Below are 13036 nucleotides of genomic sequence, written 5' to 3'. Positions count from 1 at the left end.
GCAAACCAGGAATACAACTAACAACCCCAAAAATTGGATTTCTGTTGGTTCAACTGTGAGCATGTGGGAGACCCGAAAACACCTCACTGATTCTTCTGATCTGTGTGGTAAGATGGCACTCTCTCAGTTTGACCAAGGGAAGCAAAAAAATTGAAATGAGAGAAGAGAAATCAATATGTCTTTAAAACAAAACAAACCAAACGAAAAATTATTTTTTTTAAATCAGCAAGCGAAATGTATTGGTGGTAGCAGCACCCTTCAGCAGAAGTACTCACGCAGAATCTACCGGCCAGAAGTTGATCAGAGTAACAGGACTGCAAAACAAAAAATGAGGTGGTGAAGAAACACAGGCAAACTCAGCCGCAAAAAAAGAAAAAAAAGAAAAAGAAAACAAATTACCAAAAGGTCAAAATAAATAAAGCCCAACCAATTAAGGCTAAACCATGGAAAGCAACAGCCAAACAAAAGTGAAAAGTGAATTAAAAGAAAAAACCAACAGTGGTGCGATTACCACCAGAGTTATGGGAAAAAAGGAGGAGGTTCAAAAGATGTGAAGACATCTTCAGTTTGATCATGAGAATCATTATTACTTACTGTGAAGGAATTTCCTGGGACTATATTTTCTTCTCAAGTAGAAAAAAAATGACTAGATATGACCACACAATCAGATCCAAAGAGACACAAAGTCTACCAGTTAACGCGAGAAAACTCAAAATGAAATATTGGAATCACTCATTTGTAAACAGTCCCGTATTTCTTAAAGGCCTCGTAGAGGGAATTAGCAGTTGTAGTAACATGGTGCTTTCCCTGTGAGATAAGGTTAAACTTTGGGAAAAGGTAATTGCCATGGGACAATCAACATGGGAAATGCCGACTGAATGTCAGCCTGTTTTACTCTTTTCAGCTAAAGTCAATCTAGAGAAAGAAATAGGAGAGACTGTTTGCATTTGGGAGTGAAGGAGGGTATTCAGCTGAGAGGAGCTTGAATAGACATCAAAAGAGAGTGTGTTTTGCTTTTGCCACTACTCACGTTTCCATGTTGTCCCCCTCTAAGACAGTCTGCACTGGCAGGTAGCCCATTCGGGGATGCTTCGCAAAATACCTTTTGGTTCGAAATTTGTTTTTTAGTACCTTGGCAAAGTCACGAACATCTTCTCCGGATGTAGTCTGAAAGAGAAATGGTGTTGAGATCAGACTTGGGAGCCTAAGACCTCCAAACAAAGGACCCCTGCAGTGCTCCCGAAGGGCGTTCCTTTGGTTATTCTGGAGAGAGTGGGGGTTGAGAGCAAAGGCTTTGGGGTCAGATAAAACCAGGGTTCGGAAACCAGGCCTGGCATTTACTAGTGGGGTTAGCTTGGGTGAGTGAGTCATTTACCTATCTGAGGCTCAGATCTCCTGCCAAACTGGGGCAACCATACCTCAAGGAGTTCTTAGATGTCTAAGGGAAGTGTCTCAACTACTGGGCTACTCAATCAATGCAAGTCTTAAAGTAAAAAAGTTAAGCTTCAGTTTGGCACTCTTTGTGGTCTTTTAAAAATATAAGATACTATGTTTCACCCACTCAGTATCCTTCTAGTCACAGCATGATTCATTCTCCAGCAACAAATATCTTTGCAAAAGGAATCAAAGCGAGAAAGACAATGAAAAAACTGGGAAGATCACTCTGACGATGCAGGAGAGAAATACTTAGAGCAGGGGTCCCCAAACTGTGGCCCTCTGAGGCCACTTATCCCCCCCTCCCCCCGCACTTCCGGAAGGGGCATGTCTTCATTGGTGGTCAGTGAGAGGAGCATAGTTCCCATTCAAATACTGGTCAGTTTGTTGATCTAAATTTACTTGTTCTTTATTTTAAATATTGTATTTGTTCCCGTTTTGTTTTTTACTTTAAAATAAGATCTGTGCAGTGCGCATAGTGATTTGTTCCTAGTTTTTTTTTTATAGTCCGGCCCTCCAAAGGTCTGAGGGACAGTGAACTGGACCCGTGTGTAAAAAGTTTGGGGTCTCTGACTTAGAGCTTCTTGAACTTTGAGATGTATGTGGGAACCACCTGCAGATCTGGAGAAAATGCAGGTTTTGATTTAGAAAGTCACGAGTGGGAGACTGCGGTTCTGCATTTCTAGTAAGCAAGCTCCCAGGGAATACCAATGCTGCTAGTTGCCACATCATACTTTGAATGGCAAGCAGGGAGTGTTGAAGAAACATTTCCACCCAGGTCTGTCTGACCACCAGGTCCAGGCCCTTTCCATCTTGCCAGTGATTTTCCAAAGTTTTGTCAGCCAATGAACATTTTCCCAAAACAATATCTTGGGAGAAGGCTACACCTCTTAATTCCAGAGCCTTGGGCAAATTACTTAGCCTTAGGACCTCAGAATTCTCATCTGTAGAATGGGGATAAAAATAATACCTACCTCACACAGAGTAGTTTAAAAAGGAAACACCTAGCATTTACAGTTGTCCCTCACCATATCACAGTTCACTTTTTGTGGTCTCAGTGTATTGCGGATTTTTAAATTTTATCTATCTAATTTTGTATCGCAGATATTTTGTCATATCGCGGGATTCTGTGGTACACAGGTATTTTTATATATTTATTATTTTAATTATTTTGTGGTAAAATAAGTGTGAGAAAGTTTAATGACAGTGTGGAAAAGGTTTATAAGAGTGTGGGGAGGGTTTATGAAGCCTTAAAAGATATATAAATAATAAAATAAATTTAAGGTTGCTACTTTGTGGATTTACGCCTCTTGTGGGGGGTTCTGGAACCCAACCCCCGCGATAGACAAGGAACCACTGTACTTGGCAGGTATTAGTATAGAAAACCAATAGGAGATGAGCAGGATTGATTGAAAGTGAATTATGAATTTTGGAGACACATTACACCCCCATACCCAACGTGCCCCATGGCCATAAAACCTCTCCACATAATTGCTAGGGCTGTGCAAAAGAAATGTGAAAATATCTTCTCTCCAACTGATGCAAAAGGAAGAAAAAACTATTCACTTAACAATATCTCGAGTGTCTATGACAGTCCACGTGTGCCAGCCCTTCCCCTACCCAGGGGTCCCCAAACTTTTTACACAGGGGGCCAGTTCACTGTCCCTCAGACCGTTGGAGGGCACCACATACAGTGCTCCTCTCACTGACCACCAATGAAAGAGGTGCTCCTTTCGGAAGTGCGGCAGGGGGCCAGATAAATGGCCTCAGGGGGGCTGCATGTGGCTCGCGGGCCGTAGTTTGGGGACGCCTGCTACACACTAGGGATGAGGTCAGTCTTGCCACCTACAATCTGGAGCCACTGTAGCTAGGGAACATCTGGGGAAACATCTGGGGAATGTAGACATCACAGCATCACATGACCCGCAATACTGTCCCCTAAATGGAAACTTCTCCCAGGTGAACTAACTCGCATAGGGGAGGCATGTGACTTACCGGAGTGCAATATTCCACCATGGGATAGTGCATTTTATGACCTTTTGCCACCCGACCAGAAAAGAAGCAACTCTGGCAGATGTCATAATTAAAATGCTTTAGACTCCTGTACCTGTTAAGGAACAAAACCAAACACATATGTATTTCTTCAAATCAAATTCCCAGAGAACACTCTTTAATAAACCTTCTTCCACATGGTCTTAATTCTAGAAACAGACTGTGCTGTTCATTAATTCCACCAGGTAAGTGATTAACTTCCTACCTCCAGAGTTCTCTGGTGCTTCTCCTACTGTATTGAAAACATTTTGGCAGGAAGATTATTCTATAAACATATGGAAGGAGGGAAGAAAAAACTCAGCTCTTATTTAAACTCCACTAGGAATTCTTTCAGATTAAGTAAGAATATACTGGCAAATGTCCAGTCTTTTGAAGACCAAATGCTAGATTTGGAAAGAACTTCCAGGAGAGAGAGATCCATGTCTTGTAGGCCCCCCAACCCATCATGGGAACAAAAGTTTTCTGAAGTAATTATTTTAGAAAAATGTACAAAGATAAAGCAATCTCATTAGATGAAAGAAAATTGAACAAGAACTTCCAATTAAAATGAATCTTTTAAAATAACGTTTTCTTATTGACTGACATGATTCATCTTCAGCAAGTTACTTGGAGAATCTCTTTTATCTGTCTCTCTCCAGAAATCCCTTATCACATTACCCACAAATGATGACTGAAGCTCCAAGAAATGACAAAAATTGGAATAGAAGAAAATTTTTTTTTAAATTTTTCTTAAGTGAGAAGTGGAGAAGCAGAGAGACAGGCTCCTGCATACGTGCTGACTGGGATCCACCCAGCAAGCCTCCTATGGGGCGATGCTCTGCTCATCTGGGGCTGTTGGACTGTTGCTCACCAACCAAGCTTTTTTTAGTGCCTGAGGGAAGGCCATGGAGCCATCCTCAGCTCCCAGTGCCAACTTGCTCCAACCGAGCCATGGTTATGGGAAGGGAAGAGGGAGGGAGGGAGGGAGGGGGAGGGGTGGAGAATCAGATGGTCGCTTCTCTTGTGAAATCATCTACATGCTGGGCAGATGTTCTACCACTGAGCCAACCGGCCAGAACCAGAAGAAAACATTTATAACCTTTGAGTACATTTCCTCCTCTTCGCAGAATAGCACATTCTTTGTTTCATACTCTCTGCCTTTTGCTTGCCCAGGTAAGAATCTTAGCCAATTCAAATAAACATATTCCTATGTCACATTTGGGAATGTGGGAAAGAAAACCCACCTTTTTTAGATCCCAACCATCTTTAGGGGGAGGGGAGAGAAAGGAGAAGTGCTGATTCCTAAAATAATCTAATTTGATAAGGGCAAAGAATGTGAATGTGAAAATGCTCTTAGACCTCCAGAGCATTGCCTTTTTGATAAAATCTCCCCCTAGGTCTTATTGGTGAGGGAAGCTAAGAAAAGGAGACACTGTACTGCTCTCCCCGGGGCTCCCCCGCCCCCCACAGCATCACTCTTACCTGCCAAATCTCGGAAGGAAAGAAGGGGCCCTTTGCAAGCACTGCCTACTCTGTGTTGTCTATCTAGGCTTTAGAAACCTCCATCGGTTTTAGAAAACCTCTTTGTAAATAAACAGCATGGAGTATGGAAGGACAGAGTACACAAATGACACGAAGTAGTTATTAGGCAACAAAGAATTAGAACAAGTCTACGCATAACCAGGAAGGATATTTACTTAGCGGCTAAGTGGCTCCTGAAGAGGCATAGACTATCTAACTAGTTCACAACCTGAAGGCTTGCTCATCGCTAAGGAAACCCTGATGTTGATCCAGATGCTGAAATACATCATCATTTCAGAATCTGGACTTGGCATTGCTCTTCAATCAGATAGATTAATTTAAAAAGACCCTGTCTCCCCAAACAGGTCAACAAAATGGAAGATTTAAGAGCCAATTGTTTTCTATGACATTTTGAGAATATCAGGATAAAAACCTGCTGTTGCCTATCTCTTTCACTTTTAAATTTATAAGGAACACTTTCCTTTTAAAGTGGCTTTGTGAATCTTTCATTGACTTGCATACTTTCTATTCCCTTAGAAGTTCATTAGGAGAGTATGCAGAGAGCGTAATCAGATTCCCAGATAAAGAAGCAAGTTCTGGGGTGCTTAAAACAAGTCTCATCATTTTAGGGGCACAAAGTGGTTCAGAGTGAGTAAGAGACTGAGCTACCATGATGAGTCTCTCAAAACAGAATCATGTCTTAGTTTTATAAGTAATTCCTGGGTGGGAAGGGAGGGAGGAAGGGAGGAAGGGGGGAAGGGAAGGGAAGGGAAGGGAAGGGAAGGGAAGGGAAGGGAAGGGAAGGGAAGGGAAGGGAAGGGAAGGGAAGGGGAGGGAAGGGGAGGGAAGGGGAGGGAAGGGGAAGAGGGAGGGAGGAAGGAAGGAGGGAGGGAGGGAGGGAGGGAGGAAGGAGGGAGGGAGGGAGGGAGGGAGGGAGGGAGGGAGGAAAGGAAGGAAGGAAGGGAAGGAAGGGAAGGAAGGGAAGGAAAGGAAGGAAAGGAAGGAAAGGAAGGAAGGAAGGAAAGGAAGGAAAGGAAGGAAGGAAGGAAGGAAAAAAAAGAAGAAAATGTTTTGGTTCCAGGAAGGAGGCCCAGTGTATCTGTGTATCTGTATACCACTGACGGACAGTATCATGGTGGAGACAGGCAGTCAGTCCTGTTCCCCCAAACTGTGCCCCTGCAGAGCTGAAGAGTGAAGGCAGAAAGAACCACATGCCCAATGAGTCAGATCCACCAAAAGAACCCAGTGATTAAGGGAGTGACGGGAATGATGGACGTTCTAGCCTGGCCACCTCCTCTCCCACTGTGAAGAGGAACAGACTAACAGCAACTAGTCCAGGAGGTAAAAGATCAAAGAATATAAAGGAAAGAAACAATATGAAAAAACCCCAGACATTTTTGGGGTTCCTAATACCTGAATCCAATGATTGGACACTCCTTGCAGATGTTACACTTGGCCTGGTGCTTAGCAGTTTCGGCAGCGGCCACGCGGTGCAGGACGGGCAGCCACACCATGGACTGGGGTTCCAGTCTCATCCAGTCCAGGAAGAGGGCCGCTTCGATCTCAGGCTTATTATTGGCCTGCAAAGCCGGGAGGGAGAGCAAGGGGGAGGCGGGCGAAGAAGGAGAGAGGGTAAAGGAGGCACGTGTCAGTCCAGGCAGTAAGTGAAAAGAAAGAGAAGAAAACAATAGCTGCACAACGAGAACCAGTTTTTGTAGCTTGTTTCTGCGACTGTCCCCCTCCATTCATTTGAGCCACCTACCTACCCCTAAGGCTTTGGTGAACTGCTTTACTCTGTGTGGCTACTAGATGACAAGAAGATGAAACAAAACCAACCAACAGAAAGCAAAATCCGCACCTGAGTGAGACTATATTCACTCCAGTGTTTGAACAGATAGATGAGTTAACCAGAACCAAGAGGCAAGTGTTTACTGATAAAATTTCAAAGAAGAGAAAAAAAAAAAACCTTACTCAGAACTATTGATTCCTTCCTTTCCTACAGAATCTATTTTTCAATGTGTCATAGAATCATAATGAAGAGGTTTGAAGATCCATCTGGGCCCAAAGCTTCATTTCACAAACAAGGAAACAGAGGTAAGTGAGAGAAGCAGCTTTTCCAAGGCCGCACAACTAACTGGTGTTGTTTCAACGGTGACTGCGATTTCTTTGTCTGTCTCTATTTCCTCCTTTCCTCCTCTCTGTCTTTCAAAGTTTAAATTTAATAAACACAATTCTTCCCTTCCTCCCAAACAGTACAATGCTTTTAGAAAGCTTGAAATATATGATATTTACCCATCATTTGATTTATATATTACCATAGTCATGCGTTTTATCTTTTTTTTTCAGAGAGAGAGAGAGAGAGAATCAGAGAGAGGGATAGACACACAGACAGGAACGGAGAGATGAGAAGCATCAATCATTAGTTTTTCGTTGTGCATTGCGACACCTTAGTTGTTCAGTGACTGCTTTCTCATATGTGCCTTGACCGCGGGGCTACAGCAGACCGAGGGACCCCTTGCTCAAGCCAGCAACCTTGGGTCTAAGCTGGTGAGCTGTGTTCAAACCAGATAAGCCCGCGCTCAAGTGGTGATCTTGGGGTTTCGAACCTTGGTCCTCTACATCCCAGTTTGACGCTCTATCCACTGCGCCACCACCTGGTCAGGCTGACTTGTTCTCTTGAAGGTAATCTGTCCTCTTCCTGTCTTGTCATGTGTCTCTAGGGTTTTATTTATCCATTTTAGGGTCACCTGGGCTTCTAACCGGGGGGTTAGAGCCTTTTCGTCAGCTCTGGAATCTTCTCAGTCATCCCCTCCACAATAGTGTGTCTTCTCCATTCCCTCTCCGCTCTGCTTACAGAAACCTGGGGGGTCAGTGTGCACTTCAAGCCAGCCTGCACTTCTCTGAGAAGCATGTCCCTAGTTTTCCCCTTTTTGTCCTTTGTGCTTCATTGCTATAATCCCCTCTACCTGGACATCAATTCCTCTCTTTAGCAGCATCTAGTCTGAGCTTTACAGTAAGTCTGAAACTGGCTATTGTACTTTATAATATCTAGAAGTTCTATTTGGTCACTTTTTTCCCTTTTCCAAGTGAGAAAAGGAGAGATATAGAGACAGACTCCTGCATGCACCCTGACTGGGATCCACCCAGCAATCTGGGGCCATGCTCACAACTGAGCTATTTTTAGTGCCCGAGGTGGAGGCTCCATGGAGCCATCCTCAGCACCCAGGGCCGCCACTCGCGAATCGCCTGGGACATAGTTGTGGGTGGGGAAGAGAGGAAGAGAGAGAGAGAGAAAAGGGAGAGGGAGGGGTGGAGAAGCAGATGGTTGTTTCTCCTGTGTTCTGTGACCAGGAATCAAAACCAGGACATTCTACACGCCGGACCAACGTTCTACCACTATAGAAAACCAGCCAGGGCATTTGGTCATTTTCAAAGTCACTTCTAAAGACTGTGGTTTCCTGCATATCTTTTTCAATGTTGTCTATTTCCTTTTAAACAGAGTAAGTAAGCATAATTTTGAAAAAAATAATCTCAAATAATTCCAAGATATAAAAGTACAGTAGGTTTGCTTCTGTCGCCTGCTGTTGCTGCAGGTTCTCAATCACCTTGACTTCTTGCGTACCTTTCTGTTTGTTTGTTTTTACTATGTGCTACACATTGATCTGAAAATATTTTCTGGAGATACTTTGAGCCTTTGACTGAAAAAATGCCTTCTCCAACAATGCCTTGCATTTGCTTTGCCAAGAGCCGAAGGGCACTACCTATTCTGAGAACAGCTGAAACTGAATCTGCGATAGACACTTAGTATCCTACAAGCAATGAGAGTTTGAACTGTAAAGCCATATTGCTTCTCCTGGAACCTGGTTTGCTAATAAAGAGTCTCTTCACGTTTCAGATAGAAAGGCAGTGAGTCTGGACCAACAGGTCACTTGGCTTACAGCACCCACTACTTCAGCGGTACTCCAGTCATTACCCCTGATTACAAATGTCCCAACATTATAATGAGCTGTTTAACCTTGAATTTCCTAGCTGCAAAATGGTATCAATTCAAACCACTGATAAAAGCTTTTGTTGAGCACTTTTCTCTGTGCAGAGTGCCATCACAGAGGTGCTTTGTGGAAAATTTTAAAAAATAAAAAAGAATTATAGAGTCTAAAGATGAAAGGGACCACAGAAGTGAATTCATCGTCTTGGAATGGCAACACAGAGCTGCACCGGACAGAGCCCAAACTCCTAGCCAAGGCCAGCGCGTTCTTATGGCCTTTGTACAAATACCACCCGTGTATGAGAGCAAGCATCCTTAATGGGTGAACTTGAACATTTGCATATAAGAAGCCCTGTTCAAAGTGTTTCTTCAGCCTGCGCTGAAATCCACCAGCAGAGCAGACAGAATTAGAGGCTCCAGGGTCCAATCACAAGAGTTCAACACCCAGCTTTGCCACTTACTGGCTGTGTGACTCTGGGAAAATAACTACCGTATTTCCTCATATATAAGACGCATCTTTTGGGGAAAATTTGGGGTCTAAAAATTGGATGGGTCTTATACAGGGGTTGTAGTTTTCTTTAACTTGCATTTCTCGCCTTTTCACAGTTGTTTTTGTGCTCATTGTTGTAGATGAATAAAACTTGAGTTCAATAACTTTATGTAATACATCCCCCCCAAATTTCGGGCCCCCAAATTAAGGTGCATCTTATACATGGGGAAATACAGTATCTCTCTGTGTCTTCATTTTCTTCTGCCATGAAATGGAACTGTTAATAGCGCCTATCACATAGGGCTGTAAAACTTAAATGCCTTAAGAGGGGAAAGGCACTTGGAACAGTGTCTGGCACATAGCAAGGGCCACGTTAGTGTTTGCCACTGTTATGATCATTATTATCATCCAGTGGACTAGAAATCGCGCACTTTCCAGCCTGCACACAGCCCTTTAAATATTTTACCACAGCTTTTCATGTCTGCCGGGGCCTCTTCATCCCTATTCCTTGTATTTCTTCTTCCTATGACATGGCTTGAGTTGCCATTGTTCTGTAAAGAATTATGCTCTAAATATGATCTGCTGGGAGTGGTAGCCTATTTCTCCGGGCAGTATAATTGGATGGCTTAGGTTCACACAGGGTTTCCACTCCACTGATATCGCGAGGTCAGTGTTTCCCAGTGTGTCCAGGAGATCAAACATCCAGCACCATTCTTCATAAAAAGAAGGTCAAATTAAGGAAACACTGCATATTATACCTCCGTCTTAAAATCTTAATGTATGTTAGCTATTAGAAGCTAAGAAGGTCATCAGTAAAGAAACACGTTAAACTTTCTTTGACCTCAAATTTCCCACACTTGTTATTCATTGATACCAAGACCTTTTTTTTTTTTTTTTAAACTTCTAAGACCTGTGAACACCACAGGTCCTAATGCGCTATTGGGCATGATGGGAAATGCTGCTTTTGGCTGTTTCCAGTAATCCCTCCATTCTGTACTTGTTCATTTGGATTTGTTTCTTTTCACCTCTGTTCTGGTAGTTTGATCCAACTGCATACTCTCATCAATATCCTTAAAAAGCTCAACAATATCCTTAGCAGCCCGTGAATTAGCCCTTACACCCAACTTTGTGTATTTTTTACATTTTAATACATGTGTTCTGTCTTCATCAAAATGTCACTGGTGGAAATATCAAACATGGAGGTCAAAGTCAAACAGGAAGCACACCACCGGAGCGTGCACCTCAGGTCACCACAAATCCGGGATTCAGCTCCCTGTGATTGTTGAACTGTGACTCTCTCCAGTTATATCATCGTCTAATCTCTACTCCACACATTTCTCCAGCTCGTACAAAAAGACACAGTGAGAGACTTTGTCAAAAGAACTACAAGTTTCACTTACAATATGTCCTATAACAATCTCTTGCTCCACTGGTCTCGAAACTGACTTTATCAAAATAACCCTTTGTAGCTAGGATATAAACCATTACAGAAAGGCAGTACACTGAATGGCCTTACTAATTCATTCCTATTTAAAACATGGCTTTCTTGATGCTTAACCTGAACCTATGTATTTTTTGACCTAGGTTTAACTGATAGTTTGTTTAATGTTATATTCAAAAACATGCTGCAAAGTAAGAATTCAGGTTTAATACAGAAAGTGCAATATAGCAGAAAGCTTCAATTCATTCTGGAAGACAGAAAAAAAATCTGACCACGAGTCAGCAATAAATATGGGTGCAAAACCGAAAAGGATAAAAGGAAATACCATGTTTTGGACGTCAATCATCCTATCTATGATGCTTTACTAAAGGCAGAGAGCAAATATCGTGCGAAGAAGTGATCTCATCACCCTCAGTACTGTTCAAATCCTTAGAAAATGGCATCTAGTTCTGGTGGCTACAGCAGACCCAGAATGTAGATAGCTTGGCAGAAAGACACAATGATAATTAACGGGGTTGAAAGACCTATGAGAACAGCTTAAGAGAATTGAGATTATTTAGCCATGAGGGAAAACAACCCCTCCAAAAATGAACGAGCAAGAAACAGTAGCTGAAGGGTCGGTTTAATAAGTTTTCAATTATGCGAGTAGCTCTTCCATAGTGGCCTGTGACCAGCTGTTCAGTCCCTCCACTGAGGATAGAAGAGGCAGAAACAAGCTTAAGCAGCATGAAGAATTCAGGTTGTAACTCACAGGGAAAGATTCCCTGATGCTGAAAGTTGTTACAGTATTAGTGTGAATTACCAAGGGAAGCTATAGACACTTCTCCTCTTCCAAAATGCTATAGATTCTCCCGTGCTTAAAGGTTGGAAATGCTCAAGGTTCTTTCTAGCCCCTAAGACGCAAGATCCATCATTTGGGCTCCTTTAAAACTGCTCGCTTATGCCAAACGACAGCACTGAGAACACGCCATCGGGATGCACAGGCTCGTTCTGTTTCCATCGTTCATTTTTACTACAAACCATTCTATATCCTAGTGATAGTCCCTCTCTCCCTTTGTCTGGCAATAAAGAAAGAAAGAATTAAAAACCAGGCAAGCTTCTATAAAGACCTAATAGAACGGAAACTAAAAACCCAGCACAAATTGCATTTTGATCATTCTCGAAAAAATAACTACGGGTAGACTGGAATGGTAGGAAGTTGTTGAGGTCAAAAGCCAGGTATGGCCCTGGCCAGTTAGCTCAGTGGTAGAGTGTAGGCCTGGTGTGCAGGAGTCCCGGATTCAATTCCCGGCCAGGGCACACAGGAGAAGTGCCCATCTGCTTCTCCACCCCTCCCCCTCTCCTTCCTCTCTGTCTCTCTCTTCCCCTCCCGCAGCCAAGGCTCCATTGGAGCAAAGTTGGCCTGGGTGCTGAGGATGGCTCCATGGCCTCTGCCTCAGGTGCTAGAATGGCTCTGGTTGTGACAGAGCAACGCCCCGGATGGGCAGAGCATCGCCCCCTGGTGGGCATGCCTGGTGGATCCCGGTCAGGTGCATGTGGGAGTCTGTCTGACTGCCTCCCCGTTTCCAACTCCAGAAAAATACAAAAAGAAAAAAAAAAAAAGCCAGTATCATGGCGCTGGATTGAGCTCATCCTCTAAGGGCTGTTATTTGCTGACATAGATATTGACCTCAAGTTTCTTCTCTCAGCATCAAGGATGATCTTGTCCTTACCCCTAAATACCATTTTTGAACCATCTAAGCAAAAACTCTAAGAATGGGCCATTTAATCCTAGGGCTTTTTTTGTTTGTTTGTTTGTTTCTTAGTTTTAGCAATACCTCCTTGCCTCTCTTCTATGGCGTGCACACGTGAAAAGCAAAGCTATCACATCTTCTTCCACTGTGGCAGCTACAGGTTAAAAGTATTTGGGGCCCTGGCCAGGTAGCTCAGTTGGTTAGAGCATTGTCCCGATATGCCAAGGTTGTAGGTTTGATCCCTGGTCAGGGCACATAACAAGAATCAATCAATAAATGTATGAATACGTGGAACAACAAATCAATGTTTCTCTCAAATCAATCAATAAAAGTTTTTTACTGTATTTTGGGTTTCCACCCCCTCTCAGCTGGTCCTCCCGTATCGGAACTCCACCATATAG

General features: G+C 43.2%; 1 protein-coding gene across 9 annotated transcripts in view; it reads right to left on the bottom strand.

Moving 5' to 3' along the window:
• DMD (dystrophin) overlaps nt 1-13036 on the bottom strand; it is a 2360554-nt gene that overhangs the window by 60558 nt on the left and 2286960 nt on the right. For 7 of the 9 annotated variants that reach the window (XM_066250305.1, XM_066250306.1, XM_066250308.1 and 4 more), the window contains 4 exons: nt 6400-6566; nt 3430-3541; nt 1031-1167; nt 276-314 (listed from right to left, as the gene is read on the bottom strand). In XM_066250305.1, coding sequence (XP_066106402.1) covers nt 276-314; nt 1031-1167; nt 3430-3541; nt 6400-6566 — 455 coding nt within the window. The remainder of the gene's footprint in view (nt 1-275; nt 315-1030; nt 1168-3429; nt 3542-6399; nt 6567-13036) is intronic. The other 2 variants (XM_066250313.1, XM_066250311.1) reach the window with 1 other exon arrangement.

This window comes from Saccopteryx bilineata, chromosome X (genome assembly GCF_036850765.1).
Source record: "Saccopteryx bilineata isolate mSacBil1 chromosome X, mSacBil1_pri_phased_curated, whole genome shotgun sequence".
NCBI lineage: Eukaryota > Metazoa > Chordata > Mammalia > Chiroptera > Emballonuridae > Saccopteryx > Saccopteryx bilineata.
The sequence above is the reverse complement of the archived record's forward strand: the minus strand, read 5'-3'. Positions and strand labels throughout refer to the sequence as shown.